At 59.7% G+C, this 15,805-nt stretch overlaps 4 protein-coding genes across 9 annotated transcripts; 2 read left to right on the forward strand and 2 right to left on the reverse strand.

Annotated features, from left to right (window-relative positions):
- Positions 1 to 1,817: 1,817 nt before the first annotated feature.
- lrrc17 (leucine rich repeat containing 17) lies at positions 1,818 to 7,119 on the forward strand. Its single transcript, XM_053850052.1, has 5 exons — positions 1,818 to 1,990; positions 4,140 to 4,422; positions 4,496 to 4,985; positions 5,584 to 5,739; positions 6,573 to 7,119. Exons 2-5 carry the CDS (start codon positions 4,186 to 4,188, stop codon positions 6,983 to 6,985), a joined length of 1,296 nt encoding a protein of 431 aa, XP_053706027.1. The 5' UTR covers positions 1,818 to 1,990; positions 4,140 to 4,185; the 3' UTR covers positions 6,986 to 7,119.
- On the reverse strand, positions 6,648 to 10,935 carry LOC128749975 (ras-related protein Rab-19-like). Of its 2 annotated transcripts, none has more exons than XM_053850047.1 (5): positions 9,221 to 10,935; positions 8,856 to 9,151; positions 8,316 to 8,499; positions 7,947 to 8,050; positions 6,648 to 7,880 (listed from the first exon to the last, which is right to left on the reverse strand). In XM_053850047.1, exons 2-5 carry the CDS (start codon positions 9,048 to 9,050, stop codon positions 7,698 to 7,700), a joined length of 666 nt encoding a protein of 221 aa, XP_053706022.1. In that variant the 5' UTR covers positions 9,051 to 9,151; positions 9,221 to 10,935; the 3' UTR covers positions 6,648 to 7,697. The 2 variants fall into 2 exon arrangements, with proteins under 2 accessions (XP_053706022.1, XP_053706015.1); XM_053850040.1 differs by having other exon boundaries at positions 8,856 to 9,154.
- On the forward strand, positions 8,652 to 11,940 carry LOC128749959 (23 kDa integral membrane protein-like). Of its 4 annotated transcripts, none has more exons than XM_053850017.1 (9): positions 8,652 to 9,941; positions 10,138 to 10,203; positions 10,339 to 10,644; positions 10,707 to 10,781; positions 10,852 to 10,950; positions 11,007 to 11,093; positions 11,165 to 11,224; positions 11,290 to 11,373; positions 11,429 to 11,938. In XM_053850017.1, exons 1-9 carry the CDS (start codon positions 9,861 to 9,863, stop codon positions 11,531 to 11,533), a joined length of 963 nt encoding a protein of 320 aa, XP_053705992.1. In that variant the 5' UTR covers positions 8,652 to 9,860; the 3' UTR covers positions 11,534 to 11,938. The 4 variants fall into 4 exon arrangements, with proteins under 4 accessions (XP_053705992.1, XP_053705973.1, XP_053706001.1 ...); XM_053849998.1 differs by having other exon boundaries at positions 8,652 to 9,685; positions 9,794 to 9,941; positions 10,138 to 10,644; XM_053850026.1 differs by having other exon boundaries at positions 10,531 to 10,644; positions 11,429 to 11,936.
- A 584-nt stretch (positions 11,941 to 12,524) lies between these two features.
- Positions 12,525 to 15,240, reverse strand: LOC128752483 (transcription factor 7-like 1-B). 2 transcript variants are annotated; one of them, XM_053853736.1, is made up of 9 exons: positions 14,880 to 15,240; positions 14,606 to 14,807; positions 14,069 to 14,133; positions 13,943 to 14,002; positions 13,714 to 13,882; positions 13,542 to 13,649; positions 13,439 to 13,481; positions 13,282 to 13,367; positions 12,525 to 13,221 (listed from the first exon to the last, which is right to left on the reverse strand). In XM_053853736.1, the coding sequence occupies exons 1-9, from the start codon at positions 14,894 to 14,896 to the stop codon at positions 13,132 to 13,134; spliced, it is 840 nt and encodes a 279-aa protein (XP_053709711.1). In that variant the 5' UTR covers positions 14,897 to 15,240; the 3' UTR covers positions 12,525 to 13,131. The 2 variants fall into 2 exon arrangements, with proteins under 2 accessions (XP_053709711.1, XP_053709710.1); XM_053853735.1 differs by having other exon boundaries at positions 12,534 to 13,221; positions 14,874 to 15,228.
- Between the last annotated feature and the right edge of the window lie 565 nt (positions 15,241 to 15,805).

Here is a 15,805-nt window from a genome sequence, read left to right on the forward strand (position 1 = left end):
AGAACGAGTCGAGTCATGGACAGTGAGTCTGTGAGCAGAGAGCCAGTCGAGTCATGGACAGTGAGTCTGTGAGCAGAGAGCCAGTCGAGTCATGGACAGTGAGTCTGTGAGCAGAGAACGAGTCGAGTCATGGACAGTGAGTCTGTGAGCAGAGAGCCAGTCGAGTCATGGACAGTGAGTCTGTGAGCAGAGAGCCAGTCGAGTCATGGACAGTGAGTCTGTGAGCAGAGAGCCAGTCGAGTCATGGACAGTGAGTCTGTGAGCAGAGAGCCAGTCGAGTCATGGACAGTGAGTCTGTGAGCAGAGAGCCAGTCGAGTCATGGACAGTGAGTCTGTGAGCAGAGAACGAGTCGAGTCATGGACAGTGAGTCTGTGAGCAGAGAACGAGTCGAGTCATGGACAGTGAGTCTGTGAGCAGAGAGCCAGTCGAGTCATGGACAGTGAGTCTGTGAGCAGAGAGCCAGTCGAGTCATGGACAGTGAGTCTGTGAGCAGAGAACGAGTCGAGTCATGGACAGTGAGTCTGTGAGCAGAGAGCCAGTCGAGTCATGGACAGTGAGTCTGTGAGCAGAGAACGAGTCGAGTCATGGACAGTGAGTCTGTGAGCAGAGAGCCAGTCGAGTCATGGACAGTGAGTCTGTGAGCAGAGAACGAGTCGAGTCATGGACAGTGAGTCTGTGAGCAGAGAACGAGTCGAGTCATGGACAGTGAGTCTGTGAGCAGAGAACGAGTCGAGTCATGGACAGTGAGTCTGTGACTCACAGAGCCTGGTCAGTCTTCAGCTGAAACTTGACTGGCGACTGGCTTTGTGACTCGAGTTGTTTCTTGTAAGCCCATCATGCCTCGCACCTTCTGGTTTCCTCGGGGGCGCGGCCGGGAGCCAGACAGCTCTCTGATGAGCTTTGACTCGTTTGACTTGTCTTGAGCTGCTGTGTCTGCTGCCTACGTTGATGCTTCCTCTCATAAAGGCTTGGCTTTTCTTTTCCATGGATTCATCTGGAAACTCTGCGGTTCTGCCTCCGCGTCTCCCAGGATTCCAGAGCACAAACCATAATTACAGTGGGACCGAAGCGGAGGGAGACTGTCGCTCTGCCCACAGGCTCTGAGGACCTTAGGAGTCCAGGCCTCCCGAGGCTCTGCCGTCTTGCTCCGTTAGTCTCAGGAGCAACAAGCTCAGTGTTTGGCAGCGGACGGCTCCGGAAACACGGCAGACACGAGCTGTTGTGTAGCGCTGTGCTGCAAAGCAGATGTTCGGATGAGACGGCGCCATTTGTCGTAAATCTTCAGATGCGCTGGGGAACCCACGCTCACACTCACACTCACACACACGGTTGAATTCCCATCTTCGTGAGGTGAACCAAAGTAAAAGCCCGTCATAATAACTGAGCTATTTTGGAGTCTTACCCTCAAACTGAGGCTTGACAAAGTGAGGACCTGCCAACATGTCCTCACAGAGACAGAAATACAAGAACATGAACACACATCGCTGGTGCCATCTAGTGTGTGTGTGTGTGTGTTTAAGCACATCTGTCAGAGTGAGGTCCAATTTCAGAGAAAACACCTCCTTGTGGGGCCCATTTTGCCAGATCCCAGAGGGTTCAGCCTCATCTGAGGATGAAGAGGTCAAAGTAACTGGGTTCCAGGGGAGTCATGTCCAGGAGAGGTCCCCACAAGGACAGAGGTGTGTGACTTGCCGTGGTCTTTGTTTCTCCAGTGGGATCCTGCTGAGTGGGTGAAAAGTGAGACAGCAGGGAGGGCGGGGGGTGTGTGTGGGGGGGGAGCAAGAAAGTCAAGCGAGTGAGACAGTTGGGGGATATGAGTGAGCGAGAGAGAGAGGGAGGAGCGACTGAGAGAGAGAGAGAGAGTGCTGACTCGGCGCTGGCAGTCTGTTCTCCACTTGGACGACGGTGCCGATGACAGGATCAGGATCCGGGGACGAGGCACCCGCCAGCCATCTGAAGGTCCAAGTGGACAAGTGAGACTCCGGACAGGTGAGCGTGAGCGACGAGCCTGTATCTCTCCTGTGAGGTTGCTAGTTTGAATCCCTGCCACTGCCAGGAAAGAAGAGCTGCTGAATGAAGTCACATGACCGGCAGGTTACACAAACATCTGTAATGGCTGCCAGATGTGATGATGTTTCATCTGCAACTCTCCAGTCCTGTGTGTGTGTGAAGGCGTCTTGGGGCAATGGGTTGGGGCCTGTCTGTGGGGTATGTGCCTGTCTGGGCACAGCAGGAAGGTGTGGTCAACTCGTCTGAGGTGCGAGTGTGGTGGGATGAAGGTGCGAGTGTGGTGGGATGAAGGCGCGAGTGTGGTGGGATGAAGGTCCGAGTGTGGTGGGATGAAGGTGCGAGTGTGGTGGGATGAAGGTCCGAGTGTGGTGGGAGGAAGGCGTGAGTGTGGTGGGAGGAAGGCGTCAGTGTGGTGGGATGAAGGTGCGAGTGTGGTGGGCTGAAGGTCCGAGTGTGGTGGGATGAAGGTCCGAGTGTGGTGGGAGGAAGGTGCGAGTGTGGTGGGATGAAGGTGCGAGTGTGGTGGGATGAAGGCGCGAGTGTGGTGGGATGAAGGTGCGAATGTGGTGGGAGGAAGGCGTCAGTGTGGTGGGATGAAGGTGCGAGTGTGGTGGGCTGAAGGTCCGAGTGTGGTGGGATGAAGGTGCGAGTGTGGTGGGATGAAGGCACGAGTGTGGTGGGATGAAGGCACGAGTGTGGTGGGAGGAAGGTCCGAGTGTGGTGGGAGGAAGGTGCGAGTGTGGTGGGATGAAGGTCCGAGTGTGGTGGGAGGAAGGCGTGAGTGTGGTGGGAGGAAGGCGTGAGTGTGGTGGGAGGAAGGCGTGAGTGTGGTGGGAGGAAGGCGTGAGTGTGGTGGGAGGAAGGCGTGAGTGTGGTGGGATGAAGGTGCGAGTGTGGTGGGCTGAAGGTGCGAGTGTGGTGGGATGAAGGTCCGAGTATGGTGGGAGGAAGGCGTGAGTGTGGTGGGAGGAAGGCGTGAGTGTGGTGGGATGAAGGTGCGAGTGTGGTGGGATGAAGGTCTGAGTGTGGTGGGATGAAGGTCCGAGTATGGTGGGAGGAAGGCGTGAGTGTGGTGGGAGGAAGGCGCGAGTGTGGTGGGATGAAGGTCCGAGTGTGGTGGGATGAAGGCGCGAGTGTGGTGGGATGAAGGCGCGAGTGTGGTGGGATGAAGGTGAGCAGGAGTGATGGGCTGGAGAGATTTGGGTCTGGATCTTCACAGCAGCAACAGACCATCTGCTCTGACACTCATGTTCCACTGCGCTTGTGGTTCACAGCGTGTGCAACTCTGTGTGTGAGTCTTGTTTCGGTGACGGTCGTCCTCGAGGGGCACTGACTCACCTCTGAAGCAGAGAAGCAGCAGCAGCCGAAGAACAGATTCACAGCCGCACACGGCTGAAATAAACATCAGCGTCGTCATGGAAACAAGTGTGAGCGACGCCTGATGGTTGTCGTGGTGACCGGTGTGTGAGCGACGCCTGATGGTTGTCGTGGTGACCGGTGTGTGAGCGACGCCTGATGGTTGTCGTGGTGACCGGTGTGTGAGCGACGCCTGATGGTTGTCGTGGTGACCGTTGTGTGAGCGACGCCTGATGGTTGTCGTGGTGACCGGTGTGTGAGCGACGCCTGATGGTTGTCGTGGTGACCGGTGTGTGAGCGACACCTGATGGTTGTCGTGGTGACCGTTGTGTGAGCGACGCCTGATGGTTGTCGTGGTGACCGGTGTGTGAGCGACGCCTGATGGTTGTCGTGGTGACCGGTGTGTGAGCGACGCCTGATGGTTGTCGTGGTGACCGTTGTGTGAGCGACGCCTGATGGTTGTCGTGGTGACCGGTGTGTGAGCGACGCCTCGTGGTTGTCGTGGTGACCGGTGTGTGAGCGACGCCTGATGGTTGTCGTGGTGACCGGTGTGTGAGCGACGCCTGATGGTTGTCGTGGTGACCGGTGAGTGAGCGACGGCTGATGGTTGTCGTGGTGACCGGTGAGTGAGCGACGGCTGATGGTTGTCGTGGTGACCGGTGTGTGAGTGACGCCTCGTGGTTGTCGTGGTGACCGGTGTGTGAGCGACGCCTCATAGTTGTCATGGTGACCAGCGAGTCTGGACTGATCTGCCTCTCCCGTCTCTCTGCAGCTCGACTTCCTGCCGCCGTCCTTCGTTGGTCCTGATCCCTGCAGACATGCGCCTCCTGGCCGCGCTGCTCCTCCTGCTGCTGCTCCAGTGGGTGGAGCCTCAGCAAGTCCCCAGGACGGGCTCCGGGAGGAGGGGCCTGGCCAGACGGCAGACGCAGGAGTGCGAGGCCTACACGGAGGCCGGGGAGAAGTACCTGGACTGCATGGATCGGCAGCTGACCGGGGTCCAGCCCGGCTGGCCCGCCGACACCCAGCACCTGCTGCTGGCCCGGAACCAGATCCAGGTGAGAGAGAGGCTTGTGGGACCGGACGCTGCCGAGGCCACAAGCCTTGACGGCGCTGCCCTCTGTGCCGCAGGTCTTGAAGGAGCACATGTTCTCGGCCTTGCCTCAGCTGAAGAGCCTGGACCTGCAGCAGAACCAGATCTCCCGGGTGGAGGACGGCGCCTTCAGCGGACTCTGGCAGCTCACCACGCTGCTGCTGCAGCACAACAGACTGAGGAGCACTTCAGAAGAGGTGCTGCTCCCACTGCCTCGCCTCACCTACCTCCGTCTCTATGACAACCCCTGGAGCTGCGGCTGCTCGCTGGACAGTCTGGTCCGGACCCTGCAGGTGCCCAGCCACAGGAACCTGGGAAACTATGCCAAGTGTTCCGAGCCAGCGGCGCTGAGGGGCCGCAAGCTGAAGACGCTGAACGTGGACTTGCTGTGTTCCAGGGAGCAGCCAGTGGAGAAGAGTGCAGGGAGCAGCCAAACCAGAGCCCCAGCTCTGCAGGTGACGGCAGATTCCTCACGGAAGTGTCACACCTCCATGTTCCCCAAACCTCAGCTGGACTGCCGTGGCCAAGGTGAGTCGCGGGGCCTCACCTGCACCTGGAGCCCTGTCGCCGCTCGCGCTCACACACGCTCCGACCTCACCCCGATGACTCGCCCCATGACGGAGTCACTGGAAAGCGACCTCTAGGGGGCGCCGGCGTCGGCCTCTGGGATGCTAACGGTGGCTCTTTCACAACGCCAACAACAGGGGACCTCACAACCTCACAATCGCCGTCTGTTCTCCAACACCACTTTCCTGCTGCAGGCTGTGAATCCAGCCTTTATCTGGCCCGGGTCACGACCGAGGCCACCATGCAGATCAGCCCCGGGAGCTGAGCTCATTCACAGAAGTGAAAAGGGCACCCTCCAAGAAACTGCAGGCCAAGGGTCCGGTGTCGGATTCAGCCGGCTCGCACTGGAACTGAGAGAAATCCACGGGTTTTCTGAGCATGTCTCCGCAGGACTGGTCGCTTGTTATTCAGTGGAACACAACACCAGGGTAAAACCACGGGGCCGCGCTGTGACAGCGACACGGACGCACGGTCATGTGACTGGAGCGGCAGAGTTGAACGCACGGTGTAGCGCCAGGTGACACCGCACTGACCCCCCCCCCCCCTCTTCTGTGTCCAGAGCTGAGCAGCGTGCCGGCTGACGCGCCCACCGACCTGGTGAAGATGGACCTGTCTGGGAATCACATCCGCCGCCTGCGAGCCAGACAGTTCGTGCTGAGCCAAGAGCTGAAGCTGCTGAACCTGAGCCGGAACTCGCTGCAGCACATCGACACAGGTGCGGCCGCGGTGGGCGGGGCCTAACTGCCGCGGGGCGTGACGTCACTGCCGGCAGCTTTTCACGAGTCTGAGAAAATTCAGACGAACGCCACATTTGTCGCCACGAAACACAGCGTTCGCCATCCGCTCGTCTGTGAACTTTATGTCTGCGGAACCGCACGTGGTGATTGGCTGACGTGCGTCCAGTCCATTCTCCTTTTGACATCACAGAAAAACAAGACCCGTACTCGTCAGCCAATCACCACGCGTGGTTCTGCAGACCGTGGCGGGGAGCGCCGTCCGCCGGTGCAGCTACCAAACGTGTCCCACCTGCCGCGGAGCAATGACGTCACACATGAGAGCTTTTCTAAAATGTTTCACTGAGCCAGAGGGAACTGACATCAAGGATTTGAAGGCCATTTCTACCACGTTTATTTCCACAAACTACCATGTTTTTTTTTTGTTTATGTCCCTTCCTCTCTGCGGAACAAGGCGTGGTGATTGGCTGACACGAGCGGAGCTTTGTTTTTCTGCTGTGGAGTCGATCGTGGTTTCTGTGCGACATCCAATCACGACGCGTTGTTCCGCAGAGAAGAACGGACATAAACAAAAAAAACATGGTAGTGTGTGGAAATAAACGTGGTAGAAACGGCCTTGAAATCCTTGATGTCAGTTCCCTCTGGCTCACTGAAACATTTTAGAAAAGCTCTCATGTGTGACGTCATCGCTGCGCGGCAGGTGGGACACACCTGGCCGCTGCACCGGACCATGAAGACCAAGCCTGGTGTCTGCCGGACGGTCGCTGCTCCGGCGGTGACCCTCAGCTCAGCCCGCCTGCTTGTGTTTCCACAGCTGCCTTCGTGGGCCTGCTGCACCTGCGGGAACTGGACCTGTCCCACAACGGGCTGCGGCACTTCCAGTATGGGGTTCTGGAGGACCTGTACTACCTGCGCACGCTGAGGCTGGACCACAACCCCTGGACCTGCGACTACAACATCCACTACCTGCTCTACTGGCTCCAACACCATCCCGCCGTCTCCCACTCGGGACTCTTCTGCTCAGAGCCGCCAGAGTTCCGGGGCTGGAGGGTGGAGGACTACGTCAAGACCTACAACGGCGAGTGTCCCAAAGACCGGCAGACGGGGGCGGCGGGCACCGGGCCCCAGGAAGCCACCAGGGAAACGGCGGCGGCGGAGGAGGAGGAGCTGCCGGGTCCGCTGAAGGAGCGGAGGCGCAAGAAGTTTGAGATCATCCAGCTGAGTTAGGAGCGAAGCCTGCTGACATCAGCCGCGCGCCGGCGGTCGCAAAAGACCAGACTGACCACAGTAACTTTTCCGTTGTGATTTTATCCTTCTTGCTTTCCGACAACACAGGGCTGACCTCGCTGAGCGCCTCCCACTGTCGCCCCCTGCTGGCTCTCTCAGGACTTGTGTCTGAGGGCCAGCGTGTTCGCGGTCAGTCCGCCGTCCGGGCCGCTGACCCAGGCGCCTCAAACCTTGGTCTCTGGAGCGGCTCGGCGGACCAAATAAAAAGTGATGCAGTCCTGTTGGAGGGCAGAAGCCTCTTCTTTCACCGCGCTCTCTCTCACACACACACACGCTCACGCGGCCTTGTGGGGACCTCTCCATCCAAAACACATGGCTCACCCGAAGCACACTGGAACCCAGTTTTGTTGAGGTTTGAACGCACAGATTGAGGCAAATGAGCCCCACAAGGAGGTGAAGAATCGGTCCCCACAGGTACACTCCTCCACACAAACAGGATTTCCAGGCCCTGCCTGACTCCTGGACAAGGTGCCACGTCTTGGGCGGAAACCTTGAAAACCGATGGGCGGGGCCATGGTGCCTCCTGCTGGTGACACCACGAAGTCCTTTTCAAAGACCTTTGCTCGCTCTGGACCAGGAGGGAAAACTCTGGTGACGTCACGTCCTGCGGAGGGGAGTCACATGCCGGCGCCCTGATCCACCAGTCGGCTGGTCAGCAGCAGCTCTTCTTCTCCGGAGGCGTGTAGGCCGCTCCGTTGACGGGCCGAGAGTTGGAGCGCAACAGGAAGCCCGGCATGCCGTAGCTCTCGGGCTCCCTCTGCTGGACGTGGAGGCCGTTACGGCTCAGAAGTTCCCGGGCCATCATCATGAAAGCCTCCTCCACGTTCTGACTCTCCTGGGGGGAAAGAGAGCGCGAGTGTGGGCACCTTCGGCTGCTGCTGCTGCTGCTGCTGCTTCTCACCTTGGCAGAGGTCTCCAGCGCCGCCAGAATCCCTCGTTCATTGGCCAGAGTGCAGGCGTCTTCGAACGGGACCTCGCGCTCCTGCTCCAGGTCGCACTTGTTTCCTTCATCCATGACAAGCACAGAGAGAGTGTGTGTTCAAGCATATCCAAAACGCCGCCTGGTGCGGACCTTGTGCCAGAACAAGTGGGTGAGTCTGACTGGCTTCCAGCCGGGGCCAGTGTCCTGGCTCAGGGGAGCCATGTGCTGAGGGGGAGAGGCTGGGGAAAGGGCGGCGGCCAGGAGAGGTCCTCACAAGGACAGCGAGACAAGCGTGAGCAAGAGAGAGAGAGTCAAAGCCCGGAGTGAAAGGTGACACAGAACACTCACCGATCAGGACCAGAACCACGTTGGCGGCGCCGTACAGTTCCACCTCATGGATCCAGTCGTGGACGGACGCAAAAGTGGAGCGGCGTGTGATGTCGTAGGTGATCATGGCGCCGTGGGCGCTGCGGTAGTAGCTCTGGGTGATGGTGCGAAAGCGCTCCTGCCCGGCCGTGTCCCACACCTGGATCTGGACACAAGCACATGGCCGAGGTCTACACTGGGCGGAGTCAGGTGGCCGCCCCACCCCCGCCCTCGCAGCGCCAGGCAGAACCTGCCGGACCAGTCTGCTGCTCTCACACTGGCCGGACTGGTTCTCCACTCAAATCTGATACCACACGGCAGGGTCAGCCTTGCTCATGGGCGCCGCTGACCCGCCAGACAAGAACACACAACAGCTTGTCGTTTGACCTGCACACAGGTCCGAGCCCCGGGGGACGGCGAGGCCCGGTCAGCTGATGATGAGCAGGAGGACGATGAAGAGTCCCACTGTGAGGTGTGAACCCCCTCCGCACAAACATGCATGAATCCCGGGCAGGAACTGACCTTGACTTTGTTGCCGTCGATGTCCAGCGTCCGGACGGTGAAGTCCACCCCGATGGTGTTCTGCTGTCGCTCGGAGAAGGAGCCCGACTTGAAGTTCTGGACCACACAAGTCTTGCCCACGTTGGAGTCGCCGATCAAAATGATTTTAAAGAGGAAGTCAAAAGTGTCGTCGTGTTCTGGTCCAGGATTCTGCATGGTGGCCCGCAGGAGTCTCACTTCAGGCTGTTTGATTCGGTTAGATGAGTCCACATGGAGCCAGAAAAACCAGTTCAGGAACGTCGTCTGTCAACATGCAACTGCTGGAGAAAACTGCACTTTAATGGCCCGGAACCCAAAGTGGCGGCGTGAGCCGGGACGGCGGTCACCTGGACGGGCCTGAACTTGAGGAGAGGCGCAGCGGCTGAAAAGGTCCGGACCGTCCGCTGGATGGAAACAAAGAGGCGGCGTGCGTGGCTCCCACCTGACGACTGCGTTCCTCTGAGCACCTGACGCGCAACAATCCCGTGCGACCTGTTCCTGAGCACAGGCCCCGCCCACTCGCCACACCTCAGCATTGTGGGAAAGCGAGTCCAGCCGCACGGTGGTGACCGTGGATCGCACCTGGACGTCTGCGTGTCCGGGAAAGCAGCGAACCCTTCCTCCGCACACTGCTTCCTGTGGCGCGGCAACGTTTATTTTGAAAAGATGCAACCGGAAGGAGAGTGGCGCGCGCCATGCTCGGCGTTATCAGCGTCATCATAACGGTCGGCATGCTGGTTATTGTCTCGGGCACCGTCAGCCACCGAGGAGCAGCAAGTGCGGCGTCGGCGCTTTGGGGCTCGCTGGGGCTGGTGCGTTTGTTTTCACATCAAGCGCCGCCTCCGCGTCTCGCGATATTTCCCTCGTCCTCCTTGAAAATCGATTCTCCTTGATTCCGACACTTCGCTCTGCACCTGAAGGCATCACGGACCTCCGGCTCCTCCCGAGCATCTGCGGCTGAAGGAGCGAGGCGCGCGGGGCGCGAGCATGCAGCGGAAGGCAGTGATCGTGGTGGCGGACAAGAGGAGCTTGAAGCGGCCCTTCATCTTCGCCTGTGCGGTCAACACGGTGAGTCATGGATGCAGCAGCATCCCGGAGGCCTGCGGCGGGGAGGTGGAGGGCCGGCGTCTCTCTCTCGCACTGGCTCACGCGCGCGCGCAGTGGTGGCCGCTGGGGGCAGCAGAGCGCTTTTGAACGGAGGAAGTTGTGGCGGCTTGCCGTGAAACTGACCGCTGCTTGTTGTGCTGCTGTCTCCGGTCCACAGGCTCTTTGTTTCTTCCTGCTGACCATGACGGCAGCTGGTCACCGTGATCTTCTTCAGGCTGGACAGGTGAGACGTACCCATCACCTTTGCGCTCCATTTCAGCACATGTTCCATCGAGTGACACCTTCACCTGATGTGTCTCTCTCACTGGTCACCATGACGATGCTCATGTGTCTCTCACTGGTCACCATGACGACACAGGTGTTTCTCTCACTGGTCGGCATGACGACGCTCATGTGTCACTCACTGGTCACCATGACGACGCTCATATGTCACTCACTGGTCACCATGACGACGCTCATATGTCACTCACTGGTCGCCATGACGACACTCCCGTGCGTGTCTCTCTCTCTGGTCGCCATGACGGCGGCGGTGTCCCGGTACCCTGCTCAGCTGGTGTCCCACGGCTCTCTGGTGGTCCTCTACCTGCTGGAGTCGGGCTGCCTCCTGCTGTCGGTGCTGGGGGTGCTGGGCGCCTGCTGGGGGAAGAGATGGTGCCTGATCCTGGTGAGACAGCGCTGCGTCCATGTGCTCGACTGCGGCGCCGCTGACGTCGCTGGCGTGTCTAGTTTGCCGCAGGCATGGCGGCCGCCAGCCAGACCATCATCGTGAAGACCGCCCTCAGTTACCGCGACATCTACGAGGTAACCTCCCGCCGCCGCTCTCCAGTCCAGCCGGAGACAAACGACTGACTGACTGACTGACTGTCACCAGTCGGGCGTGCTGCGGGAGGAGAGCAAGCTGCTGGCCATGATGCCGCTGAGCGGGCCCAGGAGAACCAACAGGACCCTGCTGCACAGCATCCAAGCACACGTGAGAGCGCCACCCAGACTGCTGGAAGGACTCTTTCCCAACAGAGTGTTGTTCAGTTCCAGTGCTGCGGTCTGGTGGAGGGCTACAAGGACTGGGGTCCGGCCATCCCTGCCTCCTGCCACTGCCAGAGTCCAGGAAGCTGCGTAAGTCCCACAGCAGGCCCTGGCGCCCGGACCCGCCTTCTCATGGCCGCTGCGGACTCTGCTCCCCACAGATTCGGCTGAGGGGCGTGGCCACGCTGGGAGCGCCCAAGAACCAGTACGTCTATCAGGAGGTGAGGCGGCGGAGGCCCACCTGCGGCGGTGGCCCGGCCCTGACGCCTCTCCTCTGCTCCTGCAGGCCTGCCTCCCCATCTACGTCTCGGCTCTGAAGCGAGGATTCTCTCTGGCCATGGGCATCAAGTTCGGGAGCGGGATCTTCTGGGTGAGTGTTCTCCGTCCGGCCCGGCTCGGAGCTCACCGTCCCCGCTCTGCTGCAGGTGGTTCTGATGCTGATGAGCATGAAGCTGATGGTCCAGCTGAAGCGGAAACACAAGTTCCTGTCTCTGGTGCAGTCCAACAGATATGTGGCCGGAGCCTTCTGAGCCCTGGCCGGGCCGTCACTCCACTGCATGTCATGCCTGCGACCGGACGTCACGGACCCACTCGCCAGATCAGGACTCCGACTCCTCCATGCGCTTCTGTGGCCGGCGAGGGTCCCTGCTGGTGGCTCCCTGCTACTGCAGCTGCTGCACCCACTTCACGGTCACAAGAGACCCACATTGCCTCCGTCATCTGGCACAGTTGTGTGTCTTTCTGTCTTGGGCGTCCAGACTGGAAACCACAATAAATTGTCACTCATCTTCTGACTGGGGTTTCTACCTGGGTGGCTCTGTGTTGGCCAGGGTCATTCAGTGCCTCTCCAGGCACCTGCTGCGACTCCCCTGTCCCTCGACACCTGCTGTGACTCCCCTGTCCCTTGACACCTGCTGCGACTTCTCTCTCGACACCTGCTGTGACTCCCCTGTCCCTCGACACCTGCTGTGACTCCCCTGTCCCTCGACACCTGCTGCGACTTCTCTCTCGACACCTGCTGTGACTCCCCTGTCCCTCGACACCTGCTGTGACTCCCCTGCCCCTCGACACCTGCTGTGACTCCTCTCTCGACACCTGCTGTGACTCCCCTGTCCCTCGACACCTGCTGCGACTCCTCTCTCGACACCTGCTGTGACTCCCCTGTCCCTCGGCACCTGCTGTGACTCCCCTGTCCCTCGACACCTGCTGCGACTCCTCTCTCGACACCTGCTGTGACTCCCCTGTCCCTCGACACCTACTGCGACTCCCCTGTCCCTCGACACCTGCTGCGACTTCTCTCTCGACACCTGCTGTGACTCCCCTGTCCCTCGACACCTGCTGCGACTTCTCTCTCGACACCTGCTGTGACTCCCCTGTCCCTCGACACCTGCTGCGACTTCTCTCTCGACACCTGCTGTGACTCCCCTGTCTCTCGACACCTGCTGCGACTCCTCTCTCGACACCTGCTGTGACTCCCCTGTCCCTCGACAACTACTGCGACTCCCCTGTCCCTCGACACCTGCTGCGACTTCTCTCTCGACACCTGCTGTGACTCCCCTGTCCCTCGGCACCTGCTGTGACTCCCCTGTCCCTCGACACCTGCTGCGACTTCTCTCTCGACACCTGCTGTGACTCCCCTGTCTCTCGACACCTGCTGCGACTCCTCTCTCGACACCTGCTGTGACTCCCCTGTCCCTCGACACCTGCTGCGACTTCTCTCTCGACACCTGCTGTGACTCCCCTGTCCCTCGACACCTGCTGTGACTCCTCTCTCAACATCAGGCTAAATCGGAGTTCCAAGAGAGGTGCGGTCCTGTATAAGCTCAGGTCCTGGTGGACCCAGCCATCGCTGGCGGTGAGGCGTCGGTCCGGACCGTGTCCCTCGAGCGCCCGGGAGCCACACGTGCGACAGCAGTGGTTTGGGTTTTTCTGTGTTTTTAATCAGGTGGTGAGTGTGTCTGGTGGTGACGAGGTTCCAGCTCAGGAAACTGTGTCAAAGGTCGCGCAGTTTGGAGAGAAGACAGAAGTGTCGAGTCTGTTCTGAAATGAGGGACAGAGTTGTGCTGCTGGACGCCTGATCCTCGGCCTGCAGATGAGCACAGCGCCACCAGACGGCGGCACGACGTCGTCACTGCGTGGCCCGGTGGCCTCCGGCGGTGTCGGCCCGCGGCACCTGACTGGACGTCATCGTGGCGGCGGCGCAGTGGTCCTCTTCTCTCTGAGGAGCAGAGCAGTTGATGGCCCGTCCTGGGAACGAAAGCAGCGGCGCGGGACTCACAGAGGAGTGTTCTGGACTCCCGCCGGTCTCATCCAGGTCCTGCAACAGGGTGCGCTCCTGGTCTGGCTCCGCCTCCGTGGCTGAGGCTTCAGGTCAGAGAGGCAGAAGGTCAGTGAGAAGCCAAAGAGCGACGTGACGCGGCGCAGCGGCGAGGTACCGGCTCTCCGGGGACCCTTCCTCCTCTGCTTGTACTTCCTCCTCTACAACACAGACACGTGAGCGCCGGCAGGAGCCGGGTGGCGGCGGCGGCGTCCACTCACGTAGTTGTCCCTGTAGGACCAGTTGGGGTGCTGCTCCCGGTGCTGGCGCCTGGTGTCGCTGGCCCGCTCGTAGTAGGTGGCCTGCTCTTCGCTGGACAGCGAGTTCCACTGGGAAGAGCGGCAGCACCACCATCAGGGGCCGCTGGCCTGAAGCCGCCGGACGCTGACTCACCATCTGACCCATGACCTTGTTGACCAGCGCGCTGTTGCGGATGTTGTGCTCCTGCATGACCCCCGGCCGCTTCTCCTCCAGGAAGAGCATGAAGGCGTTCTGCGGCTTCTTGATGTAGGGACGCTGGTCTTCCTGCTGCCCCGGGTCTGGGCTCGCCACCGTCTGCCTCCTGTGGGAAGACAGCGGCGGGTCAGGAGCCGCCCGCCCGCCGCAGGGGCCCCGCCCTTACCTCAGTCTGGTCTTCGGCGGGACCACAGAAGTGCTCAAGGGCGCAGCGGCAAGACGGGTCCTGCAGAGGGAGATACTGACTCAAGAGGGCCGTGTGGAGGAGCTGAGCAGCGGCGGTCAGGCTTACACTCTGTCCGCAGGTCCCTGGCCTGCCTCCGCCGCCGCCATCGTCACTGGCTCGCTGTTGTTGTTCTGAGAGGCCAAAACCAAAAAGGTCAACAGTTGGACCTCCGTCTTCCGACGTGTCATCACCTCAAGTACGCAAGTCCCCGAAGAGACTTGGCTGACCCGCGTCCAGCGCTGGCCTCTTCCCTAAGCGCCATCCAGTTCAGGTGTCAGGAGGACAGTTCAGAGCTGGTGGACTCAAGTCGACTGAGGAGACTCGGCTAAGAAGACTCAGCAGCTGAGGAGACTCGGCTGAGGAGACTCAGCAGCTCAGGTGACTCAACTGAGGAGACTCGACTGAGGAGACTCAGCAGCTAAGGAGACTCAACTGAGGAGACTGGGCTGAGGAGACTCGGCTGAGGAGACTCAGCAGCTGAGGAGACTCAACTGAGGAGACTCTGCTGAGGAGTGTTCCTTCAGAAGAGTCTCCTCTGAAGGAACACGGTCCATGGAAACCCCGAGGACGTGAAGACAGAGCGCAGTGACGGCGTCTGCTCACCTGGTCAGGGCTTCCAGCCAGGCTCTGGTTGGCCTTGTGTTGGTCCGTCTTGATCCCAAGTGGAGGTCCCCAGGTGTTGCAGGCGGCCTGGTTCTCAGGTGAAGACGACATGACCGGCCAGTTTCCTGAGGGCCGAGCGTGGGCCTGGCCAAAAACACTCTGCTCCACGATGTTAGCGCTGGCGCTGCTGTCGACCGGATTCCTGCGGAAAGATGGCGGTCAGATGCGGCGGGTGCTCGGACGCCGGCAGATCTTCGGAGGTCTTTACCCGTACAGATCGTAACGATACATTGTGCTCAAACTGCTTTTCAAGTCAGTGCTGTGATAACTCCGTCGACAGACGATTCTGTTGGGAAGCCAGCGGAATTCTGGAACATATGTTTTCCGGCCCGGGCTGCTGCCTTTGATGTTGACGGCCCCTTCTTTGATATTGTCCAATGTATTTCCTATTAAAGTCTCCAAGCAGCGACACTAAAGAAGCCGCACTGACCGAAGGTTCTTTATTCATCTGAAGCTCTGGAGGAGTAGAGGGGAACCTCTGGAGGAGTAGAGGGAACATCTGGAGGAGTAGAGGGAACATTGGGGGGAGTAGAGGGGAACATCTGGAGGAGTAGAAGGGAACATCTGGAGGAGTAGAGGGAACATTGGGGGGAGTAGAGGGGAACATCTGGAGGAGTAGAGGGGAACATCTGGAGGAGTAGAAGGGAACATCTGGAGGAGTAGAGGGAACATCTGGAGGAGTAGAGGGAACCTCTGGAGGAGTAGAGGGGAACATCTGGAGGAGTAGAGGGAACATCTGGAGGAGTAGAAGGGAACACCTGGAGGAGTAGAGGGAACATCTGGAGGAGTAGAGGGAACATTGGGGGAGTAGAGGGAACATCTGGAGGAGTAGAGGGAACACCTGGAGGAGTAGAGGGGAACATCTGGAGGAGTAGAGGGAACATCTGGAGGAGTAGAGGGGAACATCTGGAGGAGTAGAGGGAACATCTGGAGGAGTAGAGGGGAACATCTGGAGGAGTAGAGGGATCATCTGGAGGAGTAGAGGGGAACATCTGGAGGAGTAGAGGGAACATCTGGAGGAGTAGAGGGGAACATCTGGAGGAGCAGAGGGAACATCTGGAGGAGTAGAGGGAACATCTGGAGGAGCAGAGGGAACATTGGGGGAGTAGAGGGGAACATCTGGAGGAGTAGAGGGGAACA

This window comes from Synchiropus splendidus, chromosome 1, assembly GCF_027744825.2.
Source record: "Synchiropus splendidus isolate RoL2022-P1 chromosome 1, RoL_Sspl_1.0, whole genome shotgun sequence".
Lineage (NCBI taxonomy): Eukaryota > Metazoa > Chordata > Actinopteri > Syngnathiformes > Callionymidae > Synchiropus > Synchiropus splendidus.